Source organism: Bos indicus, chromosome 1, assembly GCF_029378745.1.
Source record: "Bos indicus isolate NIAB-ARS_2022 breed Sahiwal x Tharparkar chromosome 1, NIAB-ARS_B.indTharparkar_mat_pri_1.0, whole genome shotgun sequence".
NCBI lineage: Eukaryota > Metazoa > Chordata > Mammalia > Artiodactyla > Bovidae > Bos > Bos indicus.
In genome coordinates, this window is record NC_091760.1 from 7,846,204 (window position 1) to 7,869,972 (window position 23,769).

At 37.8% G+C, this 23,769-nt stretch overlaps 1 protein-coding gene across 7 annotated transcripts in view; it reads right to left on the reverse strand.

Moving 5' to 3' along the window:
• Positions 1-23,769, reverse strand: part of USP16 (ubiquitin specific peptidase 16) — a 25,659-nt gene continuing 1,890 nt past the window's right edge. For 4 of the 7 annotated variants that reach the window (XM_019958374.2, XM_019958313.2, XM_019958449.2 and 1 more), the window contains 17 exons: positions 22,360-22,461; positions 20,134-20,312; positions 17,096-17,199; positions 15,797-15,900; positions 14,448-14,635; positions 13,779-13,874; positions 13,088-13,218; positions 12,721-12,808; positions 11,342-11,420; positions 9,793-9,884; positions 9,399-9,455; positions 8,270-8,446; positions 5,158-5,821; positions 4,013-4,107; positions 904-990; positions 308-464; positions 1-197 (listed from right to left, as the gene is read on the reverse strand). In XM_019958374.2, the coding sequence (XP_019813933.2) occupies positions 73-197; positions 308-464; positions 904-990; positions 4,013-4,107; positions 5,158-5,821; positions 8,270-8,446; positions 9,399-9,455; positions 9,793-9,884; positions 11,342-11,420; positions 12,721-12,808; positions 13,088-13,218; positions 13,779-13,874; positions 14,448-14,635; positions 15,797-15,900; positions 17,096-17,199; positions 20,134-20,312; positions 22,360-22,420 (2,484 nt within the window). In that variant the 5' untranslated portion in view covers positions 22,421-22,461 and the 3' untranslated portion in view covers positions 1-72. Of the gene's footprint in view, positions 198-307; positions 465-903; positions 991-4,012; positions 4,108-5,157; positions 5,822-8,269; positions 8,447-9,398; positions 9,456-9,792; positions 9,885-11,341; positions 11,421-12,720; positions 12,809-13,087; positions 13,219-13,778; positions 13,875-14,447; positions 14,636-15,796; positions 15,901-17,095; positions 17,200-20,133; positions 20,313-20,674; positions 21,778-21,863; positions 21,964-22,359; positions 22,462-23,769 lie in introns of those variants that run through there. The other 3 variants (XM_070785973.1, XM_019958556.2, XM_070785977.1) reach the window with 3 other exon arrangements.

The window sequence follows — 23,769 nt, forward strand, 5'->3', positions numbered from 1 at the left end:
TTAGTCTTTACTTTTTTTATTACAGCAATTATAAAAGCCATAAACGTTTCCAGAGAAAGCACTTTGAAATTGTTACAGTATTCTCTCATAAAATAGGAGGTAAGCCTGTGAATTTAGTACTTTAGTTGTAGGCACAGCTTGCACGTGAGTGTCGCTGATGTGAAACCACTGCCCTTTGGTTGATTCCATTTCAAAATCTGTCAAAAAGGAAATGTAAAATTAAATAGAAATGGAAAAATTCAAGTTCAGCCTTTTTTGGTTTTGCCATAATATCTGCTGAATACCAGAATTCTGTAAAACCTTTTACCTTGTGGAATATCACCATGGAGAACAAGGTTAGAGAGATGAGTGTTTGCAGTTCTTGTCTTGGCGTAGGCAGTATAATGCCCTGACCTCATGGTACCACTGTGTTCGACGACTCCATATAAGGAATACAGTACCCGTGTATGTTCTTCAGCAACATTCTTTAAAATGTGAACAGAATTCAGAAAAGTTATTTCTGGGCAAGGTAACTGTAAACTATGCCAAAGGTCTCTAACCTTTGAGAATGCAGAAATCATTGAGTCTGAACTGGAATTTTCTCCCTTTTCTCAGCCTACTCTGTGGTATCACATTTAAGATTTTATTAGAAAGCTGCCACTGCCCTTGCCCTACTGGAAGAACCATAAACCAGAGGCCACCTGCTATAATCAGTTTCCTGGCCAAATGGGGGTTTAAAAATATATTGAAGTAACAACCTATGTTGAAGATGATTGATCACAGACCTTCAAATTACAAAGGTACAAAGACTCAGTGTACTCAGCAGCTCTTAATCAACTTCATACTTACGTGAGTTGCTGTTGGAATATTTGGTAATAAGCTGATTCCCTCAAAGATTTCCCCAAAAAGGCAAGTTTCACCTACCTTACACTTAAGGGTACAAAAAGGAGCCAAATCTAAGATTTCTGGAAATTTTATGTGTTTGTTAACTTTGCGAAGGTTAAAACCAGCCTGAAAAAGAAGGAGAGTAGATTTAAGTTATTTTCCCGGAAAAACTACATAAGAGAACTGTCGACCCACCACAATGCCCAGAACAATAACCCAGTCCCAGTTCAGCTGTCTCAGAAAACTCTAGTTCCCTCACTGCTAACTTCCAGTTGACTGGTTTTTGCTAAGTGTACCTACACACAGTCCAGACCCACACACAGTCCAGATTGAGTAAACTGTTCCTGTAAGAACATTCTCAATGTTTCTGCTTTAACCATCCAGAAAAGCCAAATTAGACAAGAGACTGAGTGCTTAAAACTCAGCAATAGCAGAATTCTGTGAAGCACACTCTCTCAGCCTCACTCTAACCAAGCCTGGCAAACTATTTGTAAAGATGCACCCAGGTAAGTCAAACTCACACCAAGCACAGGAGAGAAAATGCTCTGAAAATACTTAGGGAATCTAGAACTGAATTCACAACTGGTACTGCTCATGGTTCTTTCAGAAAAGATGGAGTCATCAAAAAGATGGAAATCCAAGGTACTAATGCCTTATTAAGGATCAGTAAAAATAAGATACTACACACATATTGCTAAATTTCCCAAGTGTGAGATATAACTAGTAAAGTGTCTTTTTTTGTTAAACCTGAAATTAAGGTTAGAGTAAGATGCTAATATAATAAAGAACACAGACGGTATGGACCTAACAGAAGCAGAAGATACTAGGAAGAGGTGGCAAAACCACAAAAGAATGATATAAAAAAGATGCTTAATGACCCAGATAACCACGATGGTGTGATCACCCAGAGAGCCAAACATCCTAGAATACAAAGTCAAGTGGGTCTTAGGAAGCATCACTAGGAACAAAGCTAGTGGAGGTGATAGAATTCCAATTGAACTATTTCAAATCCTAAAGGATGATGCTGTGAAAGTGCTGCACTCAACATGCCAGCAAATTTGCAAAAGTCAGCAGTGGCCATAGGACTGGAAAAGGTCAGTTTTCATTCCAATCCCAAAGAGAGGCAATGCCAAAGAATGCTCAAACTACCACACAACTGCACTCATCTCACACGCTAGTGGACTTCCCTGGTGGCTCAGACGGTAAAGTGTCTGCCTACAATGCATGAGACCTGATTTCAATCCCTGGGTCAGGAAGATCCTCTGGAGAAGGAAGTGGCAACCCACTCCAGTATTCTTGCCTGGAAAATCCCATGGATGGAGGAGCCTGATAGGCTACAGTCTGTGGGGTCACAAAAAGTGGCACACAACTGAGCGACTTCACTTTACTTTCACTTTCACACACTAGCAAAGTAATGCTCAAAATTATCCAAGCAAGGCTTCAACAGTACATGAACTGAGAACTTCCAGATGTTCAAGCAGGATTTAGAAAAAACCTGAGAAGAACCCGAAAAGAACCCAAAATCAAACTGCCAACATCAGTTGGATCACAGAAAAAGCAAGGCAGTTCCAGAAAAACATCTGCTTTATTGACTACAACAAAGCCTTTGCGTGGATGACAACAAACTGGAAAATTCTTCAGGAGATGGGAATACCAGACCACCTTACCTCTCTCCTGAGAAATCTGTATGCAGGTCAAGAAGCAACTGGACATGGAACAATGGACTGGTTCAAAACTGGGAAAGGAGTACATCAAGACTGTATACTGTCACCCTGCTTACTTAACTTATATATACAGAGTATGTCATGTGAAATGCCGGGCTGGATGAAGCAGAAGCTGGAATCAAGATTGCTGGGAGAAATATCAATAACCTCAGAGGCAGATGACACGACCCTTATGGCAGAAAGTGAAAAAGAACTAAAGAGCCTCTTGATGAAAGTGAAAGGAGACTGAAAAAGCTGGCTTAAAACTCAACATTCAGAAAAGTAAGATCATAGCATCCGGTCCCATCACTTCATGGCAAATAGATGGGCAAACAGTGGCAACAGTGGCTGACTTTATTTTGGGGGCTCCAAAAACCACTGCAGATGATGACTGGACTCATGAAATTAAAAGACAGTTGCTCCTTGGAAGAAAAGCTATGACCAACCTAAACAGCATATTAAAAAGCAGAAACATTACTTTGCCAACAAAGGTCCACATAGTCAAAGCTATGGTTTTTCCAGTGGTCATGTATGGATGTGAGAGTTGGACCATAAAGAAAGCTGAGCGCCGAAGAATTGATGCTTTTGAACTGTGGTGTTGGAGAAGACTCTTGAAAGGCCCTTGGGCTGCAAGGAGATCCAACCAGTCCATCATAAAGAGATCAGACCTGAGTGTTCATTGGAAGGAGTGATGCTGAAGAGGAAATTCCAATACTTTGGCCACTTGATACAAAGAACTGACTCAATGGAAAAGACCCTGATGCTGGGAAAGATTGAAGGCAGGAGGAGAAGGGGATGACAGAGGATGAGATGGTTGGATGGCATCACCGACTCAATGGACATGAGTTTGGGCAAAGTCCGGGAGTTGGTGATGGACAGGGAGGCCTGGTGTGCTGTAGTCCATGGGGTCGCAAAGAGTCGGACACAACTGAGCGACTGAACTGAACTGATATCTAAAAAGAGCAACATGTAGTAAGACTGAGGAGGGACTGTGCCTAAATTTCTCTTCCAACTTGACATTATCTTCATCAAACCCTTTTGTGTTACCCATATGTATACTGTTTTGGCTTCCCGGGTGGCTCAGTGGTAAACAATCCACCTGCTAATGTAGGAGTCAGGAGACTCAGTTTCAATCCCTGGGGTGGGAAGATGCCGTGGAGGAGGAAATGGCAACCCACTCCAGTATTCTTGCCAGAATAAGTCTATGGACAGAGGACCCTGATGGGCTACAGTCTACAGACCCCTGATGGGGTCACAAAAAGTCAGATAAGACTGAGCAATTGAGCATGCACACGTACTGTTTTACTTTCGTACCTCTTTGAAGTCAGAACTAAGAATAACAGAAAACAAAAACCACACACACACACTTAATGTGTAGAGACCATAACAAATAAAGCAGGTATTACATATCTGAAACAAAGTTTTTGTAAGAAAACAAGGGGTACCTGCTGAAATCTCTTGAAATGAAGAGTGAGAACTGGAGGAGCAAGAGAAATTAGCATCTGCTTCTTAGCATTGGTGTAAATATGCTTCCTTTCGCCTATACAAAGAATCAAATGTTAGCAGTGTGAGTATCATTTTAGACTTCTTTAGCATTCTTCACCTGCTATAAAATCATTTCAAAACATTTAAATCAAAGATTAGTGAGCTTTCTGGAAAGAACCAAATAGTAAATATTTTAGGTTTTTGGACTAAGAAGCAAAAATCAAGGATATTTTACATGTATTAATACATGAGAGAAAATTTCCACAACTTTTTACTATTATAAAGTAATTGAGTACAATTGCAGTCTACTGAAAAGAATAGACTTATTTTTGGAGAGGTAATTAATTGGAGTTCTAAGTTAATGTTTTCTATCATAAAATCATTTTCCAATGTTCTATAAAAAATATTTTTAGCTCAGAGATCACAAAAAAAACAAGAGGTGAGCCAAGTTTAGAATACAAACCATAGTCCACTGACACCAGCACTAAAGCAAACAGAAATGCTATAAAATCAACACGATTCACTGTTTGTAAATAAATAAAAATAACACAGAAAGACTTGTCAAGTCTTTCAACAATTCAATTGAGAATCCTTAGGCATCTATGGTCCCTCCCTATCCTACCTACCCAATTATAAAAACAAAATAAAAAGGTGGGGGCTGGGACAGGAGAGGAATTACTAGTATCTTTCTGTCTGTCTCTGAAGCAGCCTGTAAGGAAGCACTGCGCCCCAGGACCGTGCACTGGGATGTCACCACACTCAAGAGTTCAGGTGTGTTTTCCTGGGCGCAGGGGCCTGAGAGCCATCACAATGAGGGGAAGCCGAGGACACACAGAAACAGCCCCAGGTGAGGGGTCTGTGAGATGCCTTAGCGGGACGCCTTCCTCACAGGGAGCGCCTGCTGGCAGAGTGCGGACTGCCCCACCCAACTGCTGGGACACCAGTGAACTCCGCTTACCCACCCTTCTGTGAAAATGTTTACACAGGAAAGGGCTTAGTGACTCCATCCAAATCCTGACACAATTAAAACAGGAACAGTCTACTGATGCAATGCAAACTGTTCCCCTGAACATTAACTTTACTTTCTGTGAAAGCATCTAAATACCTTTCATATTTGCCTTTGGTCCACTGTATTGTCTCCGCGTGCACACTTCACAAAGCAGTTTATTAGCATCCCGAAGTTTCTCGTTTCGAGTGAACTGATACAAACAATGTTGGACTGAACACTCATCGGTGTTGAAAGCCTCCCTATTTGCAAGCGTACAGAAAGCAGTCTCTGGATCTTCGTTTACAACCTCATATACCTTCGTCCCGGGAGTAGGATCGTCATCCAGAATCTCTATATTTATTTCGTCAGGTTGCAGAGCAGCATTCAAGTTAAGGTTCTCAAAACCACTGGAAATGTCCACTTCTCCATTGCTCCCTTCCTTCAGGTAGGCACCGTTTAAATTCCTAGGACATTCAGTGGCAGACGATGCCAAAACCTCCAGATCATTATCCACACTGACATTTTTCATAGCTGCTTCCTCTATGGATTTTTGATTGTCAGTTATACTTTCTATCATTTTTTCATGGCCGTTCAAATCTTTCTGATTAACACAATATTCTTTAGGTGCAACTTCCTCTTGTGAGATATGGTTGGATTTAATATCTGCTTCTCTCTGAAGTGACATTTCAACTTCACATTCATTATCTTCAGGATGGTCAATGGCATAAACATCATTTAAATGAAGAACTTTCCCTTGAATTTTCTGTTGTCTTCGTTGGTTCTGTGTAAAAAGTACAAAACATTAAAAAAGAGAGGGAGATAAAAAGCATACATGTACCACATTAGATTTCTTATTTATCAATCAAAAATAAATAATAAGGAAGAGTTCACTCCCAGAAAAGTTCCTTTACTGTCAGAGATTAAATAATTATGAAGAAAAGTTCTTTGAAAGGAGGGGTAAACCATCACCAATATTCAAAAAACTGTCACACAGGGGCAAATAAAAATGGGCACGATTTAGACAGAGCAGTCTAGATCTAGACAGAGCAGCGAGGCTGCTGAACCCAAGCAGCCATGTGTGAAGGCGGGGGGCAAGTGACGACACATACATCATGAAGGGATGTATCCATGTGAGTTATAATTACACAATCAAGGCTTCACTTAAGAGAGGAAAAAAAAAAACAAAACTGAAAACTCAAGGACAAGCAGAGGGATGGAGGATAAAATTCCAGGAAACAAACAGCCCCAAATCAGAGAAGAAGAAAGGAAACGACACGTACAGAGGACACTTAAATCACTACCCACTTAACCACCTTCTTTGCTGTTTGCTGCCTCTGTCCCAGCATGGGGGTGTGGGGTTGGTGCGGGTAGGGTTTCACTGAGATTCCTGTTACTGGAATGGCTGAAGACTCAAAGGGTTAGCACGTGAGCTGTCATAAAAGGACAGTCCCATGAGGCTAATTTGTAATACCAGAAAGTTAAAGGGCCACATCCAGGGCCCTGGACACAAACATTTTCTGAGACACTTCAGTTAAAAATAGTTACACATGAAAGAAAAATGAAGAAAGGAGATGAGCGAATACTTCAAAGGAACAGAAACACAAATGGCCCTTACATAAAAATATGCTTAACTTCACTTTCATATGTTGCTGGTGGGAACATAAATTGGTACAGCTTTTGTGGAGGGCAATTATTTTAGCAAAACTACAAATACAATCCCTCTTCTCAAAATATACCCTACAGATGACATATGTATAGGGTTATTCACAGAAGCACTGGCCATTATAGCAAAAGAGTATAGCTGTTTGTACATCTAAATCAATAAAGAAATGGTTAGATGAACTATAGCACATCTTTTAAGAGTACATCTTTTAAACTATATTTTGTAGAAGGCTGAGTGCTGAAGAATCGATGCTTTTGAACTGTGGTGTTGGAGAAGACTCTTGAGAGTCCCTTGGACTGCAAGATCAAACCAGTCAATCCTAAAGGAAATCAACCCTGAATTTTAACTGGAAGGACTCATGCTGATGATAAAGCTTCAATACTTTGGCTACCTGATGCAAACAGCCAATTCATTGGAAAAGACCCTGATGCTGGGAAAGATTGAAGGCGGGAGAAGGAGATGACAGAGGATGAGATGGTTGGATGGCATCACTGATTCAATGGACGTGAGTTTGAGTAAACTCCAGGAGATAGTGAAGGACAGGGAAGCCTAGCGTGCTGCAGTCCGTGGGGTTGCAAAGAGTTGGACATGATTGAGTGACTGAACAACATTTACTACTCAAACAGAATTCTACATAACTTTTTAAAAAGAAATTTATTGGCATATAGTAGCTTTATAATGTTGGGTTAGTTTTAATCCTACAGCAAAGTGAATCAGCTATACATACATCTCTTTTTTCTGGATTTCCTTCCTATTTAGGTCACCACAGAGCATCAAGTAGAGTTTCTTTATATGATTGTTTAAAAAAAAGAATCTTTGCGTCCTGAAACATGAAGAAATGTAAAGATCTCCAAGAATCTAATTAAGTAGAAAAAAAAAGGACCAGAACAGTGTGCATAATTTTTAAAACCAGGAAAACACAAGACCACATATTTGTACTTGATTGTATTTTCCCAAAACATCTCCAGCACAAATAAGACACTAATGAGAGTAATATTATATCATACAAGGAGGAAGACCTTTATTGTACACCTTTATATATTTTTAAATGTTAATGTATTAGAAACTTAAAAAATTCTTGAATAAATTTTTTTTAAATCATAACAAGTAATGCAGTTTTTTTATATATATTTTTTTTAATTTTTAATTTTATTTTATTTTTAAACTGCAGTTTTTTTTTAAAGCACAACATTTTCTTCACATATTCTCAAAGAAATTTCACTGCAGAGAATATCACATGAGCTAATTCTATAACTGCCAAATCGAGTAAAAGTGAAAGTCATGTCATGTCTGACTGTGATCCCATGGACTACAGCCTGCCAGGCTCCTCTGTCCATGGGATTCTCCAGGCCAGAATACTGGAGTGGGTTGCCATGCCCTCCTCCAAGGATCTTCCCAACCCAGGTCTCCCAAATTGCAGGCAGATTCTGAGACAACAGGGAAGCCTGTCAAATTAAAGTGCTGTACATAAAATAACAGACATGTCTACCACTGTCATTCAGACTTCAAACTCAATAGTCTAAAAGTTAAAATTAGACAAGGATGGTTTTCCTCCTAATTACCCACCTTGGCTTGCTTCTTGGCTTGCTTCTTTGCTTTTTTCTGCAAGTGCTTACTTGTTCCTGAAGGAATATCGTTTCTCTCCTTTAAGTAACTATCATTATCTTTTTCTTCCTCACTATCTTTATCTTCATCTTCCATTGTCTTTTTCAGATTTTTATCATTTATACTTTTCTTACCACTCTTAAAATATGGAGAGAATATGGACCAAAAATCAAACTTTATTACTGCTTGTAAAGAGATTTCATGTTACCTAAACAGTTTTCTATTCCTAATTTACACCAGATTTATTTTTCATACTGTTTGGAAACATATCCAGGACAAAATTCATTCATCTGAGACACTAGAAAACAATCTTCACATACTGAGAAAACAAGCAAACAAACAAAATGGTAAAAAAAGGCAATTTAACATGTGAGTGTAATAGAAAGGAATACAGTGAGTTGTAATAGATACATGCTGTACCATGCTGTAATTACGTCTATTTCTAAATGCACTTTCTGTTGGTAAGTGATTTACAAGTTCAACTACAGGTATTCCTTTCTATTCTTTTCTTCTCATGCAAGCGACAGTTTTAAAGAAAAGAAAAAATAGAGTATGTTTGGTAAGACATAGTAAATTTGGTAATCACTTAGTAACAGTGATTTAAAGGGACCCCCCAATTCATATTAAGTCGAATAATGATTTATCCAATACTCATAATGTTATTTTTTCCCCTACTATTACTTGATAAGAACTAAATTTATATGGCTTACTCTGTTAATATTTATGAACTTAAACTTTAAGGGATTTGTGGTTAGTCTTAAATAATGAAAATAATAATGACTTATATGAAGTAAATACTTCCCTATATATAAACTAACCAAGTTAGTCATCCATAAACAATTCAAAACATAGTCTTTAAAATGCACATATATACACACACATAAAAAATATATATATACACAAATACATATATTTATTCATTATCTTTTCAAATCTTTAAAACTCTTCTATCTCACATATATTAAGAAAACTTTTTCCATGCAAGGCCTAGTAAAGCACCAACTTGGAAACGGTAACAAGCCCTCCCTCACAAAATTTAGCTCAGGAAAGAAAACGATCTACTTACATAAAATAAACTCAATAATCTTACCTGATCATCTAAAACCGGTAGAGACAAATCAAGGAAAGATTCATGAACCAAGGAGACCTTAACCAACCAAAAAAGAAGATGAAAAAAGGAGGAAAAGATTCACTTTAAACATCATATAGTAAAATCTTGGGGAGGGGAGCTCAATTTTAAAATAAAGGCTTAAGAATATGAAAAACTACACAGTGTTGAGGAATTTGGGTTAGGTATAAGAAATTAAAATATTACACTAACTTCTTCCTGATTTAAGGAATGTTCATAGTTCTAGCAAAAAACTATGCATACTTAGTTCAAAAAGAGTATCTTACAAAACTAACCAGATGTTTCTGTTTCCAAAAGAAACAACTCATGAACTCCATTAATATGCATAAATCCAGTCTGCACTGCATCTACTTACAGTTCTGCATTCATCACACATGATTGTACTCGTCAGCTCACCACCAAATATTCGGTCCACAAAACTTGGTACTGATTTTTTCTTTTCATACTCTATAAGGGGAAAAAAGGCTATCAATTACCTGTACACAATTAATGAAGTAAGATGAAACTACTTACTTACCTATCTAACCCTGAAATTTTATTTTTAATTTCCTATTGACTTGTTTTTCTCTACTCATAATTACCATAATTTTATTTTATACTATAGTCAGCAGAATGTACTCCAGCATTCTAAGCAGGATACAATTTAACACATCTTGCACACACAAAAAAAATTCTTATCTAGGGTCTAGTCAGTGCAAAATGAATTGTGCAAGTCAGTGAGACTTTCTGTGCATCAATATTTTAACTATCAAAAGTAAAATGAGCAGACTGGGCTACACAGGATAATAATTTAGCTCACTTCTAGCTCTAGTATTCTAACACTGCCAGCAAATTTGAGAGTAACTTGCTTTGTGAACTTCATTCAAAATCAAAACAAAAACGAAAAGCCCTTAGGAAAGTATTTCAGACAAAATCCTCCTTTTCTTTCTCTATGTCCCCAGAAACAACCTTGGTAAGCTTAGCATAAGATGATGGAATTTTACTACCTAGTCATCCAATTTTCTAACTACATGAAATGTATAAGCCTTGTTCAAACGACATGTGTCATTTATACAGAAACACATTTTATGACAGACAGTTGAGCAGCCTAGATTCTCTCCATTAATGGCCAGGCCAGCAACAAGGGCCCTGAGGAGGCAAACAGTTGCTCTGTGTAGATTCCAAGCTGTGCTTCACAATTCAGTAGTTGCTAGTCATTGGAGCCATTTAAACTGGTTAAAATCAAATGAAAATAAAAATTCAGCTCCTTTTGCACCAGTCACATTTCAAGGGCTCAACTGTCACATATGGCTACTGTATCAGACAGCAGAAATACTGAAGTAATCCATCATCAGACAGTTCTACTCAACAAACCTTTCCTAAATCATTAAATGTTACACAATGATAAGAATAAAGTCAGCTCCGTGATTAATAAACCAGCTGACAACTAGCAAAGACAAGCGTAAATCACTAAAAATTAAAGTCTAAGCTTTTGAGGCAATTCTCTGGCAGTCCAGTGGTTAGGACTTGGACCCCTGGCTTTCACTGCTGAGACCTGGGTTCAGTTCCTGGTTGGAGAACTAAGATCCCTTGAGCCACGTGGTGGGGCCAAATAAATAAAGTCTAAGCTTTTAAAAAATAAAATTGGGATGTCATCTTATCATCTTAGCTCTATGTTTATAAATTTTACCATAATACTACATAAAAAGAATACACCTAGGTTAAATTCTCCTATTTACCTTTGGAGTACTGAATAATTTTTTTAAATCAACAGAGATAAAGAACAATATTTTTTTTAAATCAACAGAGATAAAGAACAATTATACACTAATAACTGTGGATTTGAAATACATGTGTCAGCAATCCTGTTTTAATGTACACAGGATTTCAACTATACTGTTTTAGTTCAAGAAGTCAGACATTACCTTTAACTTTATTTTTCAGTTCTTCATCCACTTTTTCAGTAGAATTATCAAATGCTTTAAGAATTCCTTTACTCACTCTCTAAAAGTAATAAAATAAATATATATACTATTAAATATAGTTATTTTCCTTAGAAATATGTAATCAAGTAAAGAAAATGATCAAACATTAGCACCCCAAAATTACCAAATAAAAATTGGTATTTTTAAAATCACATTTTCAAAATTAATTCCAGGAGCTAAAAAGAAATATACTTTAAAAAACAATAACTAACCCTTGAGCAAAGGCACTGTATTATCATTTCAAGATTTTAACCTACTCTAACCAAAGCTTCTCAGAACATGCCCACCTCCTTTGAAAAAGACCACTGAAATATCATGTTCTAGAAGCAGAGTGCATGTGTGCTCAGTTGCTAAGCTGTGTCCGACTCTTTGTGAATCCATGGATTACAGACTGCCAGACTCCTCTGTCCATGGGGTTTCCCATGCGAGAATACTTGTGCAAAATTCCCACGCAAAATTTTGTCATCTTCCAGACCCAGGGATCAAACCTGCATCTCTTGCCTCTCCTGCACTGGCAGGCGGATTCCTGAGCCACCTGAAATCCCAGAAGCAAAGAACTATAGGGACAGACTCCAGTGCTCTAAGCCCAGCTCCATCACTACTGGGTGACCCTGAACCAGGCAATGAACTTCTAGATATCCTAGCTTCATATGGAGTGAGAAAAATGACAGTAGCATGTACCTCACAGAATGGCTGTAAGGACTGAGTAGGGTAATTCATAAAATACTGAGAACAGTGCTTAACAAAACATAAAAGCAAAATAAGTATCGTTATCGCTGTTATTACTATTACTAATTATATCTACACACACCCTCCCCAAAATTACTTTACATACTGGCAACTAACAAAAATTTTACAACGCAACAAATGCTCCCTGACTCTTACAAAATAAAAATACTTCCCAGAATAAAAAGAGTGTTAAATCACACTCAGAGTAAGAGTAAGGCTGCACTGCAACTGGGAATCGTCTGGGGAGGAATATTTTCCATACCTGTATCTCTCCTGACAGGCTACAATGTCAACCCTTAGAGAACAATAATGATGCAAACAGCGAGCAAAATAAAGCGTCATGAAAAGAATCATTTTTAATTCCCTTCATTCATTTAATAATTAAAATATACTAGCCAAAAAAAGAAAAGAAGAAAAATAAATAAATAAGCAAAGAAAATACACTGGTTGAAAGGCTGGTGAAGAAAAAAAATTTTAATATAATGGCCTCAACAACTAGTTTTCATTGCTCTAATAACCCTTAAAACATCAAATGACAGACAAGTTAATGAAGATGAGATTACAAAATACACTCATCAAAATGTGCTAACCTGATGTTCTTCTGCTCTCATTCCATCCAATAAATAGCGAAGCAGCTCCTGACTGTCCTGTTGCTGGTAGCCTTTAAATCGCACTGCTCTACAGGGAAGAAAGAAAAACTATGGTGAGTCCACTAAAATGAAACTATTTTTTATAAAATCTTAGGATCATATCCCAAATTTTGGCATGTTCCAGTTTCTCAAAATTTTTGTTTAGTCCAACAACACTCCTGGCAGATTTAATTTTCACACAAAGTATATGTTTTTTAAACCATGCTTTAATATTATCTACTGAATTCACTCTAATCCTATTAATTTTTCATATTATTTCCCAGCTTCTTACTGATGCACTGAAAGCACAATCAATATGGATACTCACTTTTTACAGACCTGAGAAAAGAGTTCTCTAGGTGTCACGATTCCCTTTTTGGTCTCTTGCATCTCGTTAAGAAACTGGCTCATGGCTAACGTAAGAGGGCCTGGTGGCTCAAGATTTATTTCTAAGGGTTCCTGAATATGGGAATAAAAATTACTTTCTTCAGTCAAATTTTAGAATTGTTTATCAAGATGTAACTCGTCAACCTATATTCCTATGTTCCTAATAGAGCTGTTCCAATTAAAAGTTCAAAATGTACATCAAAAGATGGAAAACTTTTTAGTCCTAAACTATTTTGATAAAGAATTCAGTTTTACTGTTTTATCTTATCAGGAACTTACTGCCTAGGAACTGAAAGAGCTAAATCAAAATGTAAATAATAAAAATGGAGATGGTAAAACTCATTTCGCTACACAGCATATCAGTCACCGTAAAAGAAGTTCAAAATGATAATGCGTGCTCAGAGCTTCATACGCAGCATTCCCCAGAAGGAAGCCAAACACTCAGCACAGCAGAAGGGCTTTCAGGAGCAAACACATGTAAAGGCCCCTCATAAATATCCATTAGCCTGAAAATTTAACTTGGTAACTTAAAACAAACAAAAAAGGTGAAAACGAGCACCAGTTCTTAAAAACAATTTAAAATGCTGCTACTCAGAGAGGAAAAGAAAAAAACAAAATTTTAAAGTACATACTGTTAGTGCCAAATCAGGTGGTTCAATTTTTACAATTGTTCCGGACATTTTTACTTCTTTTAATAGTTCTCTAAGCACTGGTGTTTGTGACAGATTCTGGAATGCAGGATGGAAAAGAAAGGAAAAATTATTTACAGGCAAACCAATTCAGTCAAATACTTTTAAGTGTCTATTCTTCCAAAACAGAAAAACACCATCAACACTGCAACTTTTATTGTGTCTGTTACACACAAAGTAACATCATGCTCTTCCCCCGACTCTAACTGGTTCATAAGTACTTCAGTCCTGAGTTTAGTCATCACGTCAGGTCCTTCTCACAACCACCTACTATGATAGCTACCCTAACCCTACCCCCACCACCCCCACCCCCACATGCAACCAGGAATTTATTTCTGTACTTGGTTCTCTTGTGTTTCTAACACCCAAGTGACAGTTCTGTGAGGACACGGGCCATGGTTTGTTTTGAACCCCTTCGCATGCCAGTGCTTAGCACAGGGTTTTACTGTCATGCAAAGTAAACATTCCCTTGAATTTTCTTTGAAAACACAGGAAGAAACTACGTCTGAGGGAAAAGCTCAATATCATCAGTAGCAAATATGCAAAAACATCCTAGCGTTATGAGGAAAATACTAAGATCTTTTTAAAGGGGAGAAATATTAACATTGGCACCTGCATAACTGCATTGAAGAAACATGTATTTCCCAAATTACTGAGTCCTTTCACAGTTATTTGGGAAGTAGAATTCATGGAAGGATTTTCTCTCGCCATGCTTTCCTTTTTTTCTCTCTCTTGCTCATTTTTACTCTCCTTTTCTAGCTTTTTGTTTTCAAGTTCAATATTACCATTATCTTCTGCTGCTTAAAAAAAAAAGAAGAAAAAGAAATGATTTAGCAAAATGTGCAAGACACCCAAACCAAATGCAAAGATATACTTGGGACCAGAATTTGTGAATTTTACTTAATAACATGATTTGCCACCTGTTTGATTTTAAATGTTTTATTACAAATAAATTACCATCAAAAGAGAAAAACCAATAAACCAAAAATATTCAGAACTGACATAAGCAAACCAAACAGTATTCAGTATAAATCCCCTTTTAACTGAACAAATGTTTTTTACAAATGAGCAATCTTACCCTGTGAAATCAGAGTATCAAGCAATCAAGCAAAGAACATGGACATAAAGTAAATTTTTAAATGAAGTCTGAGAGTGGAAAACTAACCCTGGAGACTTCCCTGGTGGTTCGTTGGTTAAGAGTCTGCACTCCCAATGCAGGGGCTTGGGTTCAATCCCTGGTCAGGAAACGAGATCCCATATGCCAGAACTAAGTTCCAGCATCGTGCAACCAAGGTCAAAGATGCCATATGCCGCAACTAAGACCTGGTGCAGCCAATTACATTAACTAAAAAAAACTAATCTTGAAGTTAGGAACAAACAATTCTGGCTCCACAAAAGATACCTCTGGGAATGTAAAAATCTAAAGGAGCTTTTAAAGCAGATGATGAAAATCAACCCTATTAACTTAATAATGAATGAAAAAAATGAGAAGTATCTGGCCTTTTGAAGGAATCATAGGCACTTTACTTTCACATCATCCGAACAATGTTCGGTTCAATCAGTCCAGTCCTACTCTTCACCACCCCATGAACTACAGCATGCCAGGCTTCCCTGTCCATCACCAACTTTCACATCATCCAAATGATGTAGAAAGAAAAATCCATTATAAAGCAGGTCTGCCTTAAGCCCTGTGCCAGGGTACAGGAGTGTAGCGTTACTGCTCATCACTAACCCAGACTCTTCATCACATATGACTATATTATTTCTCAGATTCCCTTCTAACTCCTTATAATTATCTATGTTCTTACTGTTCTACATTGTTAACCAAAGATAGTTTCATAGTTTGAAATCAATCATTAATAATGGTATTCAGCTATATGCAATGATACAGTATGTGAAACTAAATACCCACAGATAATATATACCAACATTACAGTCTATATTAAGAAAAATGATTTTACCTGATTCTGGAGTTGTACTGCCAGCCTGCTTTCTAACATAATCAACCACCTGACCCAATCGGTTTGAATTACAATACTGGACTTCATCATCACATAGGTAACACCTGTGTCCCAACAGATCCCAGAGAAGAAAAGTGACAAACTGACAACCACCAAAGGAGGCTAATTTTAATAAAGGAGACCCAAAATGTGTGACCCTCACTACTCCAGTACAGAAACTGAAAATAAAAACGCTATGTTTTCTTGAAGAAGACTATACATATTAACTCTGCTGTACTGTTAGAGTTAGCCTGAATTACAGCTACATATAAGTACTGTGAAAATACTCCAAACATGTTATAGAAATGATTGTTTATAACATGAAAGTTTTTTCTAATCATATGTTAAATTACAGATCTACATTATCAAAATTAACAAATTTTACAACTGCCAAATGATGTTCAGTGAATGGACTTCCCAGGTGGCGCTAGTGGTAAAGAACCTGCCTGCCAACGCAGGAGACATGAGAGACCTGGGGATGATCTCCTGGAGGAGGGCAAGGCAACCCAGTCCAGTACTCCTGCCTGGAGAATCCCATGGGCAGAAGAGCCTGGTGGGCTACAGTCCACAGGGGCACAAAGAGTCAGACACGACTGAAGCGACAGCACATGTGCACGTTCAGTGAATAGTGCTATGTAAATGGTTTTTAAAGATGCAAAATTTTAATGATGTTAAAAGACAAAAAAATACCAGCCTAACATTTTCATGCAAATTCATTGCCAAAATTTATTATCTCAGTTTATCTGGAACTTGTTCTTAGTGTCCCAACTCTACCATATGCTTTGTAATATCACGAGAGAAAAACAAAGGGTAAAAATTCCTATGTCTTCTACATACTATAATTGTTGTGTTCGTACAATACTAAGCAAAAGCTTCTCACAACATCACTCTCTAGCCTTCTGAAAGTGATGCATGCATGTGAGCTCAGTAGCTCAGTTGTGTTGCTCTTTGTGGCCCCGTGGACTGCAGCCTGCCAGGCTCCTCTGTCCGTGGGATTTTCCAGGCCAGCATGCTGGAATGGGTTGCCAACTCCTTCTCCAGGGGATTTTCCCAACCCAAGGATCAAACCCAAGTCTCCTGCATCTCCTGGCTTGCAGGCAGATTCTTTACCACTGAGCCAATGGGGAAGCCTGAAAGTGATGGTAGGTAGACAAATACTAAAAAATTTAAACTTTCTTGCTCTTTAAAACAGTTCCAACACCTCCATTCCCCAACATTTCAAATAATTTCCAGCAAATGGGCACAGGAGTTGAAACTCACCATACACTCCAGTTGTCCAAACTAAGAACCAGGCAATGAGGTTCTGATCTTGGTTTCATGTAGTGCTTCAAAGCATGCTGCTCCTGAGAATTTCTGCCACAGCCCTAGAGAATCATAACCATAAAACTCAAAGCCACAAAAACTCACCAGGAGAGAATTCACAGTCTACAATGAATAAGGAAGTGGATCAAGAAATCCTGCCATTCTTAACAATTTTAAAATTAAAACTTTATAGACTCTGGCAGAGTCCAGACTTCGTTAGAACTTAAATACGAAGAGGCACCTGAGGACATTTCAGGAAGAAGGTACTTAGAAAACCACACACTAGAAGTACTCTTTTGCTCCAGCTTGTCCTTTCCAGTCCTAGCTAAACCATGCTAATGCAATCATTCACTAGTTCTAGTTTAGACTCCTTAACATCTTCATAAATATTTTCCTAACTTCAACCTTTCTTCACATACTTATTTTTTCAGTTTAATAGTCCTAAAATAAAGCTCTGTTCATATACTCAATTCAAAAGTGATGAACTGCTCTCAGCAAACCTACTCAACAAACCTGATACCTTTGGACCCCAATCCACCTTTCCAGGGTTAGCGCCCATATTCTCCTATTTGAGTACCATTTACTAGCTAAAACCACCTCGCTTCCACAATACAGTTTTGTTCACATTATTCCATCTGTCTTGAAATTCTTTACCATTACTGCCGCGGATCAAATCCCACTTGGTCTTCAGGATCTTGCTCAGAGGCCACTTCCTCTTAGAAGCCTATGCCCAGCTTCCCAGATGAGAAAACACTGTTCCTCCTATAGACAAACTCCCACAAAATATAGTGTACGTTCCTGAGGGCATGCCTTATTTTCTACCTTACAGTGAAGCTGTTAATGTTGCTATCCTTTCTTCCCTTTCACACCCCTTCTGCAGGATTGTAAATCCTGAAGGCATGAAAAACTGAATGAATCTATTACCAAAGACTAGCAAAATGAGGGAGGTCAATAAGCATTAACTGAACAAGTTAAGCGGGAGACTTCCACCTACATCTGCATAGGCGTATTCACAGGAGAACATGACCAGATTGTTCACCTGCAGCTGATGAGCCACAGCTAAGAAGCACAGCTTCACTGTGTATCTATGTGAATCAGCCTTCAACTCTCTGACAACACTACCATAAGTGGTCCTGTCTCTACTGCAGCTACTAAAAAATATTACTTTGGGGGTGAAATATCCATCAATGGCTTCTACGCTTTAACTATGATACCAAACCTACTGATTAATTTATCCCATTCAACATTTAGTTCTAAAATAAATGAACTGCAATTTGGTATTGATTTTGAAAATTCTAATACCAACTGAGGCTATCTGAAACAAACGTGAGATATCTAATAACTGAGAATCCTGTGCTAACACTGTAAAGCATAACTATTAGGATGAAAGTTAACAGTTAATACTGATACTGTCTTACCCCAAGGAACTAAAAAACTAGCAAAATAAATAAAATTTATAATAGGAAATGCATTATGGAAAATTTGTAGTAGTAAAATATATTCATGCTCATCATAAGTATCTAACAGGTTAAATGACAACTTTTCAAATACAAATAAATAAAAATGCTAACATAAAATTTTGTAACTGTCTGGCCACAGTGAGATCTTACCTATCAGAATGGTAAAATAAAAAACTGTGACAATACTAAATGCTGGCAAGGATGGAGAGAGTGGATCACTCAAACACTACTGGGAGGAATATAAAATAGGACAGCCATTCTGGAAAAGCCTGGAAGTATCTTAAAAACTAAACATTTAATTATCATATTACCCAGCAATTGCACTCTTAGACATTTTCCCCAGAGAAATGAAATCTTAAATTCACACAAAAATGTGTACACAAATGTTCATAGCAGCTTTACTCATGATCACCAAAAACTGAGATCAGCCCAGATGTCCTTCAACGGGTGAACAAACCGTGGTACACCCTCCCATGGAATACCACTTAGCAATAAAAAAGAAGCAACCATTGAGACACAGGACTTAGGAAAACCTTCACAAGTGTAAGTAAAAAAAGTCAGTCCCAACACGTTGTGTATCACATGATCCCACTTATGCAACATTTTTGAAACGACAAAATTTTAGGAATAGGGAACAGACTAGAAGTTGTGAGGGGCTGGGAGGAAGGGTAGCAGTCCAGAGGTGGGCATGAGTGGGCATGATTTTTAAAAGGCAACATAACACTCCATGTGATGTCGGAACTTTTCAATGCCTTGACTGTGGTGGTGGATACAAATCTCCACAGGTGCCGAACCAAACAGCACTTAATACATACACAACACACGTACATCCCCACACAAACTAAGAGCAATAACACTGGGGAGACCTGATTAAGACTGCTGGATTGTATCTGTGTTAATATCCTGGTTGTGATACTACACTGTAGTTTTAGAAAACGTTACCACCGCTCAGTCCAGTTTCCTAACAGGTAAACTTACCACCACCAAGGGTGATTAAGAGGCCCTCCTGACCTTTAGTATCATGATGATACCTGTGAGCGGTTCTGCCACCCAGATACCACCAGACCCAAGGTATTCATTCCCCAGAGGCCAGAAATGTGGCCTGGGGACAGATCACTGCTCTGTCTGTCCATCCCCAAGAATTATCCTCAGTGGAACGAAGCTGCCTTCCTCACCATCAGTTCCATTCCCCAGAAGCAACCAACATCCAATGACTGGTCTAGGCACAAGGACAGAGGCTTGGCCCTGTGCCGCAGTTCAGGACCTCTCTGAAGACCAGACTCCACTGTGGGTTCAGCTGAAGCCCTGAAGCACTGCCTCCACCTAAGCTTGCTTCTCTCCCTGTTTTCCTAATACAGTACCCGAGAATACTCCCCAATAAACCCCCCACACACGAGTCTCAGAACCTATTCCCCAGGGAACACAAACTACGCCAACACACATTCTGGTCACCCATACCGTGCTTTTAGGTACTATCTTCTAAAATAAGTTCAGAGAGTTTAATACAATCCCGAATCGATCAGAATCTAAGCATACCTGATGGCCACATTTAAGACACAGCCAAACTGAAGGATTTTCTTCTGTTTCTTCTTCAGATTTATCTTTTACTTTATTGTCCGTCTTACAATCTTGGCAAATATTCCATTCCACATTCACTAAAGCTTTTTTCAAATTACCTTGTTCCAATCCTTTTCTAATGTGTCTGCACACAGGTTCTATTAAAACAAATAACAAATATGAGGTAGAATATGACTTTCTTCAGTTAATCTCAAAACTTACACCTGATTTGAACTTCAAAAATGAATTTACTCTATAAACTAATTGTTAGATAACCTAAAAACTTAAATTTTTGTCTGATATTTGATCATGAGATGATTATGTAAGAAAGATCTTATACAAGCTTTGAAGTTCTAGGTATAACCACCACCACCCTAAATTCACTTCAATTTATTAATTGTATCTATTATCCTCTTTATTTTATAAGGTTGCAGAGAAGGTCCCTCATTCAGTCAACAATACAACTGCTGCATGTCTGGCACTGTAATAGACAATACAACCGAAAACATGACCAACTCACAGCTCTTTCTTTGAGCAGCTCACATTCTCGCAGAAGCAAATAAATGAAGGCACAAGAATCTCTAGATATGCTCTATACATATGCTTGGGTGCTTAGTTGCTCAATCACGTCCAACTCTTTGCGACCCCATGAACTGTAGTCCGCCAGGCTCCTCTGTCCATGGGATTCTCCAGGCAAGAATACTGGAGTAGGTTGCCATTTCCTTCTCCAGGGGATCTTCCCGACCCAGGGATTGAACACCCATCTCCTATGTCTCCTGCATTTGCAGGTGAATTCTTTACCACTGCACCACCTAGGGAGCAGTGCTACAGACATACTACAGCAGCACAAGAGAAGGCTAAAGTCAACGGAAGTTCACAGAAGAGGTAATGACTGTACAATCTTGGGAGATATGTATAGTTATAAAAATTTCTCATACTGATTAAGCAGGTACTATGAGCATGACACTGTGCTAAGTGTTCACACACATTATCTCATTTACTCTACACAACCACCACGAAAAGCAGACTGTACTACCCCCAATGATAGATGAGAAACCTCAAAGTTAGTGCCCAAGGTCACAGAACTACTGAGTGGCTGTACTAGAATTTGGATTTAAGTGTTTTTAATTTCAAGCTCATAGTTTAAACTATGATTTAATGGAGTAAACAATCTGAAAAGGCCTTGTGCTTAGTTGCTCAGTCGTGTCTAACTCTTTGCGACCCTAGTGACGGTAGCCCATTAGGCTCCTCTGTCCATTGGATTCTCCAGGCAAGAATACTGGATCACGTTACCATTTCCTCTTCCAGGGGATCTTCCTGACCCAGAAAAGGCCACATCCCATTAACAAAGGGATGGACGTATAAAATGTAGAAGTGCATGCTCTCTTCTCAGAATGGCAGTCACAAGTGAAATAATGAGCAGCAGGACCTGAGACTGAAAACCCCAGTGGGGCCAGATCGGTAACAGGCTATGCAAGCCACTCTAAAGGGCTTCAGTTCTTTCAGGGCTCCTGGAGGTTTAGAAACTCATCAAGTGGTACAATTAGCTTTATGTCCAATGAATATGCACCAAGAGAATACAAATGCAAATGAGATCATGTGAAAAACTACTAAAGCCCAGTAAGTTGTCAAAAACAACACAAACTGAAAAAAGAAAATATTCTTTTTCAACTAGCAAATCAGCAAAGATTTTTACAAATGATACCAACCTGTGTCAATAAAGGTTCAGAGAAATGTGTACTCTGTTACGCTGCTAGGGGGCCTCTACGTTAGTAATACATCTCTGAATGGCAATAGATCCAAAAGAATCTAGAAAATATTTATACCTCTTAATTCAGCAATTCTAATTATAGGATCTGTACCAAGAAGATAACCAGATGTGCACAGTTTGAGCTACAAAAATATTTAGTATCACACCATTCATAACACTGAAAAGTTGAAGATTACCTACATTTATAACAGTGGAGGATTACCCAAATAAATCATGAAATACGCACCCATAGTCTTTTATATCAATGGAATAAATATCACGCCATTAAAAATGTTGTGCAGACTATTTAATTACATGTCTATACAAACATTAAGTTAGAATGCAAATTACAAAATAACATAATCAAAACACATTGATCCCATTTTTACATATTAAAATAGATGTCCATTTAGGGATACAAACATTACTTTAAAAATTTAATTGGTGAAATATACCTAAAGATTCAGAAGAATCATCAATTGGAACAGTTTTTCCCTTTGTCCGTTTCTTTCCCATGTTGGCACTTTAGGGGTTACTTACTGACACAAAACAACAATCTAGAAAACAAGATAAAGTTAGCTTGACCAAAAAAAAAAAGTTTTACAGTTCTCTAGGATACAGTAACGTAACTAAACCGTATCATTTTGTGTATCTATCATACTTTATAAGCTACAAAGACCATTCACATGTATCATTGTTTTCAATAAGAACCCCCGGAAGTAGAGTATTACCTCTGTTTTTCATAGGTTAGGAAACTGATTCTTAGTAATGTTAAGAGGTTTTCAATAAATGTAAAGGTCTGGAAAGAATTAGTATCTTCTTACACAGATCCTGATGTCTTAACACTTTACACTATTAGGAACTTAACTTCTCACACCATAAATGTGGAATGGCGGTAGCACTTTGAAACTCTAATTTCCCTTTCTTCAAAGCTATCTAAGAAAGTTCTTGCAGGCAATGCAATTAGATTTGTAATTTCTCAAAGAAAATTAAAATAATTCTGAAAACAATCTCCTAGAGGGAGTCAGAAAATGTGCAAAATAGTTTCAAAGCCAAATAACATAGTATGATACACTGTTCTGCATCTTCCCACACCAGAACTTCCTATGGATGTTAACTGAAAACTGACTACATCTGTATTCTTGACCATTTACATTATCATATTCTTGACAAAATCAGTTTGAAATATGACAAATCTGAAGTGAAGTGAAGTCACTCAGTCGAGTCCAACTCTTTGCAACCCCATGGACTGTAGCCTGCCAGGCTCCTCCATCCATGGGATTTTTCCAGGCAAGAATGACAAATCTAGCTCATTATCAAATCACCTCTTCAGTCAACAATTAAAAATCAGAAAACATGAAAAATACTGAAAGTACATACAAGTCTACCTAATAATGATGTTGAAAAGTTATAGTTTACATACATTAGAATAACTTAGTGTCAAAATGACTTAAATGACTATAATAATTATTTTACCTGGGATGCTTGTGAAAATTCTGATTGCATAAGTGGAAAGTAGGACGTGGGACATATATTTTTAAAACACTTCCCAATTATTTCTGAAAGGTAGCTGTCATCTTGCTCTGGCTTACAGTCTTAAAAATATTCCTCCTTTAGTTCTTAATGTGAGGGTAATTCAAGGTAATCCCACAAGGTTTGTAAGAAAAATGAGTGCCAAATCATTAACTGTTACCCTTTTCAAAGATAAAACATTAACAAAGTTTCATGTTTACAAAACCAATGTATGTATTAACAGAACAAAACTATATGGTTATATACAAAATGAGGGTGTATTCTGATTTGGAAGGGGGGAGGAACAGCACCCAAGTTCTTGCCTCACTCCAATCCAACTCCCTCTAATCTGT